General features: G+C 50.9%; 1 protein-coding gene across 7 annotated transcripts in view; it reads right to left on the bottom strand.

Annotated features, from left to right (window-relative positions):
- LOC115192836 (very-long-chain 3-oxoacyl-CoA reductase-A) overlaps window positions 1-17,024 on the bottom strand; it is a 32,889-nt gene that overhangs the window by 11,556 nt on the left and 4,309 nt on the right. For all 7 annotated transcript variants that reach the window (XR_003877999.1, XR_003877998.1, XM_029751716.1 and 4 more), the window contains exons 2-5: window positions 5,803-5,849; window positions 4,334-4,409; window positions 1,023-1,130; window positions 2-66 (exon numbers count right to left, since the gene is read on the bottom strand). Coding sequence is in view for 5 of the 7 variants with exons in the window: in XM_029751716.1 (XP_029607576.1) it covers window positions 2-66; window positions 1,023-1,130; window positions 4,334-4,409; window positions 5,803-5,849 (296 nt within the window). In the remaining 2 variants the exon portion in view is untranslated. The remainder of the gene's footprint in view (window position 1; window positions 67-1,022; window positions 1,131-4,333; window positions 4,410-5,802; window positions 5,850-17,024) is intronic.

Below are 17,024 nucleotides of genomic sequence, written 5' to 3'. Positions count from 1 at the left end.
CGTTGTCCAGGTCAGGAATATGCAGGAAGTACTCAGGGTAGGGATAGGAGATTCCAACATTGTTCACTGTTGAATATATATATTTTCTTTTATTAAAGCAGACGAGACTATAGTTATTGGCAATAAGGAAATTAAAATCCGTGCTGCTGTTACACTTGAAAGCCACCAGAGGGCAGCAGGACCTTATGAGAGCAAGGTGTTCATAAAAAGGGCACACAACCACACCTTAAACTGGAAGAGCAAGCCAAGCAGCACATGTACTTATGGGCTCTCACACAAAGAACAATGGTCTTGTCTGAAAGTGACACTGTCACACAGCAAGAATGTGGACTGACAGAGTGACGTGAAAACTAATACACTCTGTAGGTACTTCCTAAGGCATATTAGTAGGCGGTTCATTCTAGATGACCACACTGAGAATAGAGTAACACTTCTACTGTTTTAGGTTTTTAGGGTCACATAACTCCAGGGTTAGAACTCAGGACTGACTGCATCTTATTTTCTAAGGTGTCAAAGTACATTCCTCGGACCAGCAGCATGACCAGACATTCCTCGGACCAGCGACATGACCAGACATTCCACAGACCAGCGGCATGACCAGACATTCCTCGGACCAGCAGCATGACCGGACATTCCACAGACCAGCAGCATGACCAGACATTCCTCGGACCAGCAGCATGACCAGACATTCCACAGACCAGCAGCATGACCGGACATTCCACAGACCAGCAGCATGACCAGACATTCCACAGACCAGCGGCATGTGTTGTTATAAACTAAAGTGTTAACATGCATGCCATCATAGTGTTGGTCTGTGTTGTTGGGAAATGTAAAAATAACACTGACACGTTTACCTCGGTACAACAAACAAAACGTACAATGTCAAAAGTGTGTGTGAGAGTCGTTTATCTGCGTAGATTATGAGACCGATGTCAGTATGTGGTTTGTGAGGATATTTTGTGAAACAGATGAGAATGTGGTGGTATACAGAGCGAGGACGACCAGACTAAAGGAACACCTACCCAACACTCCGATCTCCAGGCCTGCCAGTCCAGCCTCGATCTTGGGGTAGATGTCCGACAGACCAAAGTCCACAGCGATGGTCCTGGTCTCCACCTTGTATTGCTCCTCTGTAAACAGGAGGAAAACACAGTTGGGTTAACGGTGGGACATTAATACAACCTTCCATTAATGATGAGCGTGAGGAGAGCAGTACATACTCGAGGGGAGATTTACATGGTTGTCTGGCTGTGTTTCAATGCTTTCCTAATCAGTTATAACTTAGGCGCGGACAGGAGGCAGCGAAGCTAAGTAAAAACTATTGAGACAGTCATGTGGTTTATCACACTTTCAATGGTCGGTTCCAATGTAATGTAGAGACAACCTGAAAAAAACACACTCATCACGTGGTCTCCACTTCCTGTGGCCCACACCACACACCACACACTCACACCACACACCTACTCACACCACACACCTACTCACACCACACACCACACACCACACACTCACACCACACACCTACTCACACCACACACCTACTCACACCACACACCTACTCACACCACACACTCACACCACACACCTACTCACACCACACACCTACTCACACCACACACCTACTCACACCACACACCTACTCACACCACACACCTACTCACACCACACACCTACTCACACCACACACCTACTCACACCACACACACACACCTACTCACACCACACACTCACACCTACTCACACCACACACCTACTCACACCACACACCTACTCACACCACACACCTACTCACACCACACACTCACACCACACTCCTACTCACACCACACACTCACACCACACACTCACACCACACACCTACTCACACCACACATTCACACATTATCGTCAGCTCATTCACTGACTGCACTAAGCCCATTCCATGTCCCTCTTTCAACAACAAAAAATTCCATTAAAAAAATGTAAAATAAAATTCAGCAGTGTGAAAATACACAACTTTCCCTACTCAAACAGGACTGGGCAATGTATAACAAACAAACCCTTAAACAACCTCCTTTCCCTCCTCTCCTTTAACACGCCACAATTAGAATGTAGAATAGTCGTTTGTCTATTGTGCGCCCCGGGGAGATATGAGAGAAAGATTCAGGGGGACGTGCCAGTCACAGAGCGGGATATTCAGGGGGACGTGCCAGTCACAGAGCGGGATATTCAGGGGGACGTGCCAGTCACAGAGCGGGATATTCAGGGGGACGTGCCAGTCACAGAGCGGGATATTCAGGGGGACGTGCCAGTCACAGAGCGGGATATTCAGGGGGACGTGCCAGTCACAGAGCGGGATATTCAGGGGGACGTGCCAGTCACAGAGCGGGATATTCAGGGGGATGTGCCAGTCACAGAGCACAGCCAGGAGTCACCACTGCTGGATAAGGGGTGACATTTTAGTAAAAGTCTTGGAGAGATGCACTACATGGCCAAAAGGATGCTGCTCGTCGAACATCTCATTCCAAAATCATGGGTATTAATACGGAGTTGGTCCCTCCTTTGCTGCTATAACAGCCTCTACTCTTTTGGGAAGGCTTTCCACTAGATGTTGGAACATTGCTGCGGGGGACTTGCTTCATTCAGCCACAAGAGCATTAGTGATGTCGGACACGGATGTTGGGGGTGATTAGGTCTGGCTCGCAGGCGACATTCCAATTCATCCCAAAGGTGTTCGATGGGGTTCAGGTCAGGGCTCTGTGCAGGCCAGTCAAGTTCTTCCACACCGATCGACAAACCATTTCTGTATGGACCTCACTTTGTGCACAGAGGCATTGTCATGATGATTGTAACAGGAAAGGGCCGTCTAGAATGTCTTTGTATGCTGTAGCATTAAGATTTCCCTTCCCTGGAACTAAGGGGCCTAGCCCGAACCATGACAAACAGCCGCAGACCATTATTACTCCTCCACCAAACTTTACAGTTGGCACTATGCAGTCGGGCAGGTAGCGTTCTCCTGGCATCCGCCAAACCCAGATTCACCCGTTTGGGAATGCAAGATGGTGAGGCGTGATTCATCACTCCAGAGAACGCGTTTCCACTGCTCACGAGTCCAATGGCGGCGAGCTTTACACCAATTCAGCCGACGCTTGGCATTGCACATGATGATCTTAGGCTTGTGTGCGCTTGTTCAGCCATGGAAACCTATTTGATGAATCACCAGACGAACAATTATTGTGCCGACATTGCTTCCAGAGGCAGTTTGGAACTCGGGAGTGAGTGTTGAAACCGAGACTATTTTTTACGCGCAACAGCACTCGTCGGTGCCGTTCGGTGAGCTTGTTTGGTCTACCACGTCGCAGCTGAGCTGTTGTTGCTCCTAGACATTACCACTTCACAATAACAGCACTTACAGTTGACAGGGGAAGCTCTAGCAGGGCATCCTATGATGGTGCCATGTTGAAAGTCACTGAGCTCTTCAGTACGGGCCATTCTACTGCCAATGTTTGTCTATGGCGATTGCATGGCTGTGCGCTCGATTCTATACACCTGTCAGCGATGGGTGTGGCTGAAACAGCTGAATCCACTAATTTGAAGGGGTGTCCATATACTTTTGGACATGTAGAGTACAACGCAGGCCTGCCTGCACGGACATCTTCATCTTCCTACACACTGTGCCCTCAACCCGACAGCTTTCCATGACGACAGCCATCTGAAGGGCTTCCAGGCTTCCACAGAGGGCTTCCACGAACAGGAGTGTGTATCCCCATGTCATATACAGTTCCTGTAATGATGTACAGGCTAGCCTTTAGTAAAGGCAGGGTAAGCTTTTTAAAGTGGCCCCCATCTTTCACGTCAGCAGACCTGGTGTACACACACACACACACACACACACACACACACACACACACACACACAATACTCCAAATCAAATGTTCTTGGCTACATTCACATGGTTGGCAGTTGTTGTGAGTGTAGTGAAACGCTTGTGGTTGGTTCTAGTTCAGACAGTGCAGTAATATCTAACAATTCACCAACACACACACACACACACACACACACACACACACACACACCTAAAAGGGATGGAATGAGAATATGTACATATAAATATATGGATGTGCAATGACTGAGCAGCATAGGCAAGATGCAGTAGATGGTATAAAATACAGTATATTCACATGAGATGAGTAATGCAAGATATGTAAACATTATTAACGTGATGTTATTAAAGTGACTAGTGATCCACCCATTTGCATTGGGACGACTGCCAGAGAGTCAGAAAGAGGTGCACACACACACACACACACACACACACACACACACACACACACACACCGACTCATACACTTACCAAGCTGCCTGGCGACGTCATCCAGCTTGTCCTGGGAGCGACTGATGAGCATCATGGCGAACCCTTTTCCAGCCAGCTGAGAGGGAGGGGCGAGAAGACGCAGTATACCTGAACACCATCACTCCAGTTCCTGAACACCATCACTCCAGTTCCTGAACACCATCACTCCAGTTCCTGAACACCATCACTCCAGTTCCTGAACACCATCACTCCAGTTCCTGAACACCATCACTCCAGTTCCTGAACACCATCACTCCAGTTACTGAACACCATCACTCCAGTTACTGAACACCATCACTCCAGTTACTGAACACCATCACTCCAGTTACTGAACACCATCACTCCAGTTACTGAACACCAACACTCCAGTTACTGAACACCATCACTCCAGTTACTGAACACCATCACTCCAGTTACTGAACACCATCACTCCAGTTACTGAACACCATCACTCCAGTTACTGAATACCATACTGAACCAGGGAACTCCACTGGTCTTGAATGGGAGACTCAATAGGAATCAAGCTACGCTGTTGCACGGGCCGACAACCACGTCTCGACTGGAGAGACCTGTCGCATGGGCCGACCAACTACTACATCTTGACTGGGAGGGAGAGACCTGTCGCATGGGCCGACCAACTACTACATCTTGACTGGGAGGGAGAGACCTGTCGCATGGGCCGACCAACTACTACATCTTGACTGGGAGGGAGAGACCTGTCGCATGGGCCGACCAACTACTACATCTTGACTGGGAGGGAGAGACCTGTCGCATGGGCCGACCAACTACTACATCTTGACTGGGAGGGAGAGACCTGTCGCATGGGCCGACCAACTACTACATCTTGACTGGGAGGGAGAGACCTGTCGCATGGGCCCGACCAACCTACTACATCTTGACTGGGAGGGAGAGACCTGTCGCATGGGCCGACCAACTACTACATCTTGACTGGGAGGGAGAGACCTGTCGCATGGGCCGACCAACTACTACATCTTGACTGGGAGGGAGAGACCTGTCGCATGGGCCAACCAACTACTACATCTTGACTGGGAGGGAGAGACCTGTCGCATGGGGCCGACCAACTACTACATCTTGACTGGGAGGGAGAGACCTGTCGCATGGGCCGACCAACTACTACATCTTGACTGGGAGGGAGAGACCTGTCGCATGGGCCGACCAACTACTACATCTTGACTGGGAGGGAGAGACCTGTCGCATGGGCCGACCAACTACTACATCTGGGCTTTTACTACTACTCTAAAACACATGGCTCAATGACAAGGGTTCTCCAACTCAACATGGAACTGTGTGTGTGTGTGTGTGTGTGTGTGTGTGTGTGTGTGTGTGTGTGTGTGTGTGTGGAACTGAGTAGTAGCCTGGGAACCACTGCTCTCGTGTGTTTTTCTATGGAGGAAACTCATAATGGGCCCATGCAGGAAACTCATAATGGGCCCATGCAGGAAACTCACCTTCTCCGCATAGACTTTCCCGATTCCGTCTGTGGCTCCCGTCACAACTGGAGATAAAAAGAGAGAAAATGGGTAAGAGAAGTCAGTACAGAGAGGCTGGTACTGGTTCTCATAACATTTCAGCCTGGTGCCAAATCACTATACACCACACTTCAAACTGTATGGACTGCTAACATATAGTGGGGAATATATAGCATAGACCCCCAATATATAAATAAAATGCCACATGCAACTATTTTACTGAGTTAAAGTTCATATAAGGATATCGGTCAAATGAAATGAATTAATTAGTTCCTAATCTATGGATTTCACAAGACTGGGCAGGGGTGCAGCCATGGGTTAGCCTGGGAGGGCACAGGCCCACCCATTGCGAAGCCAGGCCCAACCAGTCAGAAGTTTTCCCCACAAAAGGGCTTTATTACAGACAGAAATACTCCTCAGTTTCATCAGCTGTCCAGGTGGCTGGTCTCAGATGATCCCATAGGTGAAGAAGCCGGATGTGGAGGTCTTGGGCTGACATGGTTACACGTGGTCTGCGGTTGTGAGGCTGGTTGGACATACTACCAAATTCTCAAAATGACGTTGCTTATGGTAGAGAAATTAACATTTAATTCTCTGGCAACCGCTCTGGTGGACATTCCTGCAGTCAGTATATCAATTGCACGCTCCCTCAAAACATCTGTAGCATTGTGTTGTACAACAAAACTGCACATTTTGCACATTTTAGTGGCCTTATTGTCCCCAGCACAAGGTGCACCTGGGTAATGATCATGCTGTTTAATAAGCTTCTTGATATTCCACACCTGTCAGGTGGATGGATTATCTTGGCAAAGGAGAAATACTCACTAACAGGGATGTAAGCAAATTTGTGCACACAATTGAAGAGAAATAAGCTTTTTGTGCATATGGAAAATGTCAGATCTTGAATTTCAGCTCATGAAACATGTGACCAAGACTTTATATTTCTGTTCAGTATACATTAACATGAAGTGTCCTCATGCAATTCCTGTCAAGGCTTTCAAAAGAAACTCATTGCAGAGAAAATTCCTTTTGTCTTAGCTAAATTGTGACGCCATAATTTCTGGTCAGACTGCTTTTTGGATGATCAAAACAGCAACACAGTGGAGCAACAGAGTTTCCATAGTACTGCAGCCTTCACAGGTGACTGGATGGCAAAACAGCAACACAGTGGAGCAACAGAGTTTCCATAGTACTGCAGCCTTCACAGGTGACTGGATGGCAAAACAGCAACACAGTGGAGCAACAGAGTTTCCATAGTACTACAGAGTTTCCATAGTACTGCAGCCTTCACAGGTGACTGGATGGCAATCGGTTGATATAGAACATCTGTGACAACAGCAAATCAGTCAAGGAGACACACCCAACAACGTTATTAATCCACATGACAACGGACAAACATGGTACTGAAAGAAGAAAATAAACTAGTATAAATTCTACAACATTATCATTAAGCTATGCTGACTCATTTTAAAACAAGGCCTCTTGACAATGCTTTTTACAGTTGGCTGAAGAGATAGTTCTATAAAACAAGTGGTTATAACTAAGACTGAAGACAGCAGAGCCCAAGCAGGATAGATGGATGTACAAGGAGTCCGGACTGATGTTCTAGTGACATTCTCTGCTCTCCTCACCTTGTCAGGAGGGAGGACGGTTATTTTTAGCCAGCTTCTGCCCTTCACCCCTAGTCCCTGCCTGACTAATCAACACACACACACACACACACACACACACACACACACACACACACACACACACACACACACACACACACACACACACACACACACACACACACACACACACACTACCCAAAGCCATCAGATGCAGGATGTTCATGGTGGGTACCAATGCTTACTATTACCCCACCATAAACCATCATGCACCATGAGTAGCACTGTAGCAGAGGAACCAACCCACAGATGAAAGATTCATACAGGCAGTAGCCATTATTATCTAGCACCGAGCTGGAGAGGAAGGGGAGAGGGGAGGAGGGGAGGGATGATGACGAACAAGAAGCACGAGAGAGGGAGGGAGAGCAGGGATCCTAGGGGTGGCTAAAAATAGAAAGAGAGCAAAATAATGAGAAGAGGGAGAGAGAGAAAGTGAACAAAGGAGGGAGAGCGCAGCACAAAGTGAAAAGAGAAGCAGATTCCCTGGCCATCTTAAGAATTAAAACACTCCTTGGCAGAAAAGCATCAATGGGCAACTGACTGCATCACATCAGGTTGATAAAAAAAAGAAAAAAAAAGAAAAAGGGTATTCACAAGATGGAGAGGAGGAGGGTATTCACAAGATGGAGAGGAGGAGGGTATTCACAAGATGGAGAGGAGGAGGGTATTCACAAGATGGAGAGGAGGAGGGTATTCACAAGATGGAGAGGAGGAGGTATTCACAAGATGGAGAGGAGGAGGGTATTCACAAGATGGAGAGGAGGAGGGTATTCACAAGATGGAGAGGAGGAGGGTATTCACAAGATGGAGAGGAGGAGGGTATTCACAAGATGGAGAGGAGGAGGGTATTCACAAGATGGAGAGGAGGAGGGTATTCACAAGATGGAGAGGAGGAGGGTATTCACAAGATGGAGAGGAGGAGGGTATTCACAAGATGGAGAGGAGGAGGGTATTCACAAGATGGAGAAAGAAACCATGTTAACAGATCAGTCCATCACTCTACAGGAGACAGTGAGAGACAGAGAGAGACAGAGTGAGAGACAGAGAGAGACAGAGTGAGACACAGAGTGAGAGAGAGACACAGAGTGAGTGAGAGACACAGAGTGAGTGAGAGACACAGAGTGAGTGAGACACAGAGTGAGTGAGAGACACAGAGTGAGTGAGAGACACAGAGTGAGAGAGAGTGAGAATTCATGGCTCCCTGATATGATGCAACGAATAGGTTGCACATCAGTGTGTGTGGAATGTTAGTACATCTGAAATGTAACTTTATCACCTAAAACGGTGGGCCGCTTTTGACCAGGGTCCAACAGGGTTGCAACTGGAACGAGTTAAACACACAAACTGGACAGTTTCATCTCAAATCTCTTCCTTCAAAGATTTAAATCACGGAAACTCTTACTGACAGTTGTGGCTGCTTTGCGTGATGTATTGTTGTCTCTACCTTCTTGCCCTTTGTGCTGTTGACTGTGCCCAATAATGTTTGTACCCTGTGTTGCTACCATGCTGTGTTGTCATGTGTTGCTTCCCTGCTATTTTGTCATCTTAGGTCTCTTTATGTTGTGTTGTCTCTTGTCGTGATGTGTGTTTAGTCCTATATTTTTATTTAAATGTATTTTGTATTTTTAATCCCAGCCCCATTGTAAATAAGAATTTGTTCTTAACTGACTTAACTAGTTAAATAAAAGGTTAAATAAATGTTAAAAAATACCTAAGTAGCGCACTATAGGGAATAGGAGCCATTTCAGATCCATTCATAGACTGCTATAGAGAACAGGAGCCATTTCAGACCCATTCATAGACTGCTATAGGGAATAGGGGCCATTTCAGACCCATTCATAGACTGCTATAGGGAATAGGAGCCATTTCAGACCCATTCATAGACTGCTATAGAGAACAGGAGCCATTTCAGACCCATTCATAGACTGCTATAGAGAACAGGAGCCATTTCAGACCCATTCATAGACTGCTATAGAGAACAGGAGCCATTTCAGACCCATTCATAGACTGCTATAGAGAACAGGAGCCATTTCAGACCCATTCATAGACTGCTATAGGGAACAGGAGCCATTTCAGACCCATTCATAGACTGCTATAGGGAACAGGGGCCATTTCAGACCCATTCATAGACTGCTATAGAGAATAGGAGCCATTTCAGACCCATTCATAGACTGCTATAGGGAATAGGGGCCATTTCAGATCCATTCATAGACTGCTATAGGGAATAGGAGCCATTTCAGATCCATTCATAGACTGCTATAGGGAATAGGGGCCATTTCAGACCCATTCATAGACTGCTATAGGGAATAGGAGCCATTTCAGACCCATTCATAGACTGCTATAGAGAATAGGAGCCATTTCAGACCCATTCATAGACTGCTATAGGGAATAGGAGCCATTTCAGACCCATTCATAGACTGCTATAGGGAATAGGGGCCATTTCAGACCCATTCATAGACTGCTATAGGGAATAGGAGCCATTTCAGACCCATTCATAGACTGCTATAGGGAATAGGAGCCATTTCAGACCCATTCATAGACTGCTATAGAGAATAGGAGCCATTTCAGATCCATTCATAGACTGCTATAGGGAATAGGGCCATTTCAGACCCATTCATAGACTGCTATAGAGAATAGGAGCCATTTCAGATCCATTCATAGACTGCTATAGGGAATAGGGCCATTTCAGACCCATTCATAGACTGCTATAGGGAACAGGAGCCATTTCAGACCCATTCATAGACTGCTATAGGGAACAGGGGCCATTTCATACCCATTCATAGACTGCTATAGGGAACAGGAGCCATTTCAGATCCATTCAAAGACTGCTATAGGGAACAGGAGCCATTTCAGACCCATTCATAGACTGCTATAGGGAACAGGGGCCATTTCATACCCATTCATAGACTGCTATAGGGAACAGGAGCCATTTCAGATCCATTCAAAGACTGCTATAGGGAACAGGAGCCATTTCAGACCCATTCATAGACTGCTATAGGGAACAGGGGCCATTTCATACCCATTCATAGACTGCTATAGGGAACAGGAGCCATTTCAGATCCATTCAAAGACTGCTATAGGGAACAGGAGCCATTTCAGACCCATTCATAGACTGCTATAGAGAACAGGAGCCATTACAGACCCATTCATAGACTGCCCCATCGTGTTGTACTCTTGTGAAATGGAATAAAAACGATAGATCAAAAAGATGCTGGAAAATCATTCAACATTTCCGCTCATAGACCCAGAAAGGAACATTGTGTCCAAACTTCACATTGTTAAAATTCAGTCACACACACACACACACACACACACACACACACACACACACACACACACACACACACACACACACACACACACACACACACACACACACACACACACACACCAGGGCTACAAGAAGAATGGTTAATTGCCCTCACGTGAGGCGAGAGTTACGTCGGTGACAATCCTCACAGAAAGGGGCTACGCAAGCAGCCGTGAGTGACATCACAGCAGCTGATGCCTCTCTACTGGGAGGACAGGAACACAATGACAACCGATGTGGGGGGAGGGGTTACTGTGTCCATAGAGCCCTTTTTAGTGTTGAATTGAAATGTAGAACGTCTCATTGGTGCAAATGTTTCACTCCCATCAAGACCCAAAAAATGATCCTAAATGCCATTTTGGCTCAATGACGCCCCGAGCGGGGAGGGAGGGGGGGCATCAGTTGCTGCACATCACGTAACTGAGGTAGCTGCTGTATATCGACGTTCCCTCCCTCGGCCGCACAGCGGAGCTGCCCCTGCCTGCCTGCCTGCCGCGACGAGCTCTTCCCTCTACAGAGCCCTATGGCTGCCCAGTCGCATCGAGCAACCTGGAAAACACATACAGTCTCATGAAACTGAAAACACAGAGCCTCATGCAACAGAGATTCTTTAGACCTTGTCAAGGAACTGACACTGAAAAGGGGAGGGGGGGGGGGGGAGAAAACCACCTACTATGGCTGATATCGGGTCTGCACTCAGCAATGCATTCTCCCTAAAGGAAGACACATAGGAGCAGCGCAACAATCCTGATTTTAGCCTCCTATTGCAGCACAGTTCATGGCTGTATACAATATAGCGCTGGAGCAAATAAAAAATGGGTACCAAACTACAAGTGGATCCCTGTCTCTGTGAGGAGAAGCAAGCCTCTCTCCTTTCGTTACGTAATCTGTCCCACCCCTCTCCCTCCTATCAACGAGCCACCCCCCCCGAGAGAGGAGTGTGTGGTGGGGAGGGTGAGGGGGGGCTGCAGTAGAAGAGCCAATGTGCCCTCCATCCACCACCACCACCCTCTCCGACACACGCTGCTTTAAATAGCAGGAGAAGAAGAAAGTCACATGGGCAAACAAACAAAAAATAGAAGAAAAAATACTGCAGAGCAATATCAGCTGAGAGAGAAAAGACATTTTTTAAGTCTACTTCAGAGCCACCCAGGACCAAAAATAGCATCTATATTTAGGTCCATGAAGCCTCGTACTGGTCACATGCTTGTTAGAGAAATATATAAAATCAATAGTTTATTTTTCTTCACATCTCAACTGCTCTTTGGGGGGGGGGGGGTATGTTAGGAGAGAGGAAACTTTAGGGCCTTCTAATCCCCCCCGTTGATGCCTAGTTAGTGCATTGAAAGATAACTTATTAAAGATTGACATCAATAAACAGAAGGATTTCATTTCAAATGATAACATGCTGTAACTGCAGCAGATCTATCACAATGACCAGAACAGGCATTCCTTTAAGAATGGTGGAACTGTAGCAGATCTATCAAAATGACCAGAACAGGCATTCCTTTAAGAATGGTGGAACTGTAGCAGATCTATCACAATGACCAGAACAGGCATTCCTTTAAGAATGGTGGAACTGTAGCAGATCTATCACAATGACCAGAACAGGCATTCCTTTAAGAATGGTGGAACTGTAGCAGATCTATCACAATGACCAGAACAGGCATTCCTTTAAGAATGGTGGAACTGTAGATTCTTGAAAACACAAATTCTAAATTAAAGCCATTTAAGTTCATTCAATTTGTGTTAAACATCAAATATGGTGGCGTGTTGCGTGTTGCATGTTGTAGATATAAAATATTATTGATCACTGCATTAATGGTACGTAAGCTTATCTGCAAGACATAAATACAACTTTTTTTTGTTGAAACGGTCTAGATTCAGCAGGTTTCTCTGGGTTCCAAGGTGCTGTAGAGAGACCTGAGATCAGACACCTCCAAGACCAAACAGGATAGTATTATGATACTCTGGAATCAACACTTAAACTGGTGTGCCATGTCTGCCATGTATTAACACATCCCTTCAACCAACAGCTACCACTATAGTGTTTAACTGCTAAATTCTAATTATTTTGCCTCTATGGCCTATTTATTGCCTTACCTCCCTAATCTTCTTACATTTGCACACACTGTATATAGATTTTTTCTATTGTGTTATTGACTGTATGTTTGTTTATCCCATGTGTAACTCTGTGTCGCACTGCTTTGCTTTATCTTGGCCAGGTCGCAACTAGCCTACCAGGTTAAATAATGTTTCTTCAATAAAATAAAACAAAAGGTGTTTTAAAAGTTATGAGACCGTATGGAGACATAGGCTACGTCCCAAAGCTCTACAGTCAAGAGATATTACCTAGGAGGTAACCAGGAGGTAAGCCTTGCACGATGTCAATGCATGTCACACCGATACTGAGACAAACATCGGAGAACTAGTGAAGAGAGAGAAAGATGAAAAGGGAAGAAAGAAAATGATTTTAAAAAGATCAAGAGAGAAATGGAGGATGGAGAGATGCTGCTGGCTGGAGACAGAAGAGGAGAGTGGTGTTGGTGGGGGGGCTTGAAAATGAGGAGCTGCAGCATTCTTTACCCAGCAGCCCCGGAGCGTGTTCGTCACATGAACTGCAACGCCGCTCTCGCACTCTCTCTAGCACAACTCTTCTTTAAACCCCCCCCCAAAACACACACACACACATAACCATTCACACCACTAGGGAAGCACATTCACAAGCATAGCTGGAGCTGCAGACCCTTCTCGTAACAGACACAGGGATACATTTCATTCATATATGTGCATGTTCCTTAGAATGAATGAAACGCTGCTCTAACCACCTCTCTAAAGCGTCTCCACCCCCCCACAACCTCTCTACCCCGTCTCCACTCCCCCCCACCACCACCTCTCTACCCCGCGTCTCCACTCCCCCCCAACACCACCACCCTCTACCCGCGTCCCACTCCCCCCCACCACCACCATCTCTACCCGTCTCCACCCCACCACCACCTCTCTACCCGCGGCTCCCTTCCCCCCCCCACCCCCACCACTCTCTACCCGCGTCTCCACCCCCCACCACCACCTCTCTACCCGCGTCTCCACTCCCCCCACCACCACCTCTCTACCCCGTCTCCACTCCCCCACCACACCTCTCTACCCCACGTCTCCACCCCCCACCACCTCTCTACCCGCGTCTCCACTCCCCCCCCCACCACCTCTCTACCCGCGTCTCCACTCCCCCCCCACCACCACCTCTCTACCCGCGTCTCCACTCCCCCCCACCACCACCTCTCTACCCGCGTTCCACTCCCCCCCACCACCACTATCTACCCGCGTCTCCACTCCCCCCCACCACCACCTCTCTACCCGCGTCTCCACTCCCCCCACCACCACCTCTCTACCCGCGTCTCACACCCCCCCACCAACCACCTCTCTACCCGCGTCTCACTCCCCCCCCACCACCTCTCTACCCGCGTCTCCACTCCCACCCCACCACCACTCTCTACCCGCGTCTCCACTCCCCCCACCACCACCTCTCTACCCGCGTCTCCACTCCCCCCACCACCACCACCTCTCTACCCGCGTCCCACTCCCCCCCCACCACACCTCTCTACCCGCGTCTCCACACCCCCCCCACCACCACCACCACCTCTCTACCCGCGTCTCCACTCCCCCCCACCACCCACCACCACCACCTCTCTACCCGCGTCTCCACTCCCCCCACCACCTCTTACCCGCGTCTCCACTCCACCACCACCTCTCTACCCGCTCTCCACTCCCCCCACCACCACCACCACCTCTCTACCCCGCGTCTCCACTCCCCCCCACCACCACCTCTACCCCGTCTCCACTCCCCCCCACCACCACCTCTCTACCCGCGCCCCCCCCCCCACCCACCACCTCTCTACCCGCGTCTCCACCCCCCCCCCACCACCACCTCACCCCGCGTCTCCACCCCCCCACCACCACCTCTCTACCCGCGTCTCCACCCCCCCCCCCACCACCACCTCTCTACCCGCGTCTCCACCCCCCCACCACCACCCCTCTCTACCCGCGTCTCCACTCCCCCCACCACCACCTCTCTACCCGCGTCCCCCCCCCCCCACCACCTCTCTACCCGCGTCTCCACCCCCCCACCACCACCTCTCTACCCGCGTCTCCACCCCCCCCCACCACCTCTCTACCCGCGTCTCCACCCCCCCCCACCCCACCTCTCTACCCGCGTCTCCACTCCCCCCACCACCACCTCTCTACCCGCGTCTCCACTCCCCCCCACCACCTCTCTACCCGCGTTCCACCCCCACCACCACCCTCTACCCGCGTCTCCCCTCCCCACCACCACCTCTCTACCCGCGTCTCCACTCCCCCCACCACCACCTCTCTACCCGCGTCTCCACTCCCCCCCCACCACCTCTCTACCCGCGTCTCCACTCCCCCCCACCACCTCTCTACCCGCGTCTCCACCCCCCACCACCACCTCTCTACCCGCGTCTCCACTCCCCCCCACCACCACCACCACCTCTCTACCCGCGTCTCCACTCCCCCCACCACCACCTCTCTACCCGCGTCTCCACTCCCCCCCACCACCACCTCTCTACCCGCGTCTCACTCCCCCCCACCACCTCTCTACCCGCGTCTCCACTCCCCCCCACCACCAACCTCTCTACCCGCGTCTCCATCCCCCCACCACCACCTCTCTACCCGCGTCTCCACTCCCCCCACCACCACCACCACCTCTCTACCCGCGTCTCCACTCCCCCCCACCACCTCTCTACCCGCGTCTCCACCCCCCCACCACCACCTCTCTACCCGCGTCTCCACTCCCCCCACCACCACCACCACCTCTATACCCGCGTCTCCACTCCCCCCCACACCACCTCTCTACCCGCGTCTCCACTCCCCCCACCACCACCTCTCTACCCGCGTCTCCACCCCCCCCCACCACCACCTCTCTACCCGCGTCTCCACCCCCCCCCACCACCACCTCTCTACCCGCGTCTCCACCCCCCCCACCACCACCTCTCTACCCGCGTCTCCACCCCCCCCCACCCACCTCTCTACCCGCGTCTCCACTCCCCCCACCACCACCTCTCTACCCGCGTCTCCACTCCCCCACCACCACCTCTCTACCCGCGTCTCCACTCCCCCCCACCACCTCTCTACCCGCGTCTCCACCCCCCCCACCACCACCTCTCTACCCGCGTCTCCACTCCCCCCACCACCTCTCTACCCGCGTCTCCACCCCCCCCACCACCACCTCTCTACCCGCGTCTCCACCCCCCCCACACCACCACCTCTCTACCCGCGTCTCCACTCCCCCCCACCACCTTCTACCCGCGTCTCCACCCCCCCACCACCACCTCTCTACCCGCGTCTCCACCCCCCCCACCACCACTCTCTACCCGCGTCTCCACTCCCCCCCACCACACCTCTCTACCCGCGTCTCCACCCCCCCCCACCACCACCTCTCTACCGCGTCTCCACCCCCCCCCCCACCACCCCTCTACCCGCGTCTCCCCCCCCACCACCACCTCTCTACCGCGTCTCCACCCCCCCACCACCACCTCTTACCCGCGTCTCCACTCCCCCACCACCACCTCTCTACCCGCGTCTCCACTCCCCCACCACCACCTCTCACCCCGCGTCTCCACTCCCCCCACCAACCCTCTACCCGCTCTCCACCTCACCCCCCACCACCCCTCTCTACCCGCGTCTCACCCCCCCAGCCACCACCTCTCTACCCGCGTCTCCACCCCCCCCCACCACCTCTATACCCGCAGTCTCCACCCCCCCACCACCACCTCTCTACCCGCGTCTCCACCCCCCCCCCCACCACCACCTCTCTACCCGCGTCTCCACTCCCCCCACCACCACCTCTCTACCCGCGTCTCCACTCCCCCCACACCACCTCTCTACCCGCGTCTCCACTCCCCCCCACCACCACCTCTCTACCGCGTCTCCCTCCCCCCACCACCACCTCTCTAACCCGCGTCTCCACGCCCCCCCACCACCACCTCTCTACCCGCGTCTCCACTCCCCCCAACCACACCTCTCTACCCGCCGTCTCCACTCCCCCCCACCACCCCCTCTCTACCGCGTCTCCACCTCCCCCACCACCTACCTCTCTACCCGCGTCTCCACTCCCCCCCACCACACCTCTCTACCCGCGTCTCACTCCCCCTCACCACCACCCTCTCTACCCGCGTCTCCACTCCCCCCACCACCACCTCTCT

The sequence above is a fragment of the Salmo trutta genome, chromosome 4 (assembly GCF_901001165.1).
Source record: "Salmo trutta chromosome 4, fSalTru1.1, whole genome shotgun sequence".
NCBI lineage: Eukaryota > Metazoa > Chordata > Actinopteri > Salmoniformes > Salmonidae > Salmo > Salmo trutta.
The sequence above is the reverse complement of the archived record's forward strand: the minus strand, read 5'-3'. Positions and strand labels throughout refer to the sequence as shown.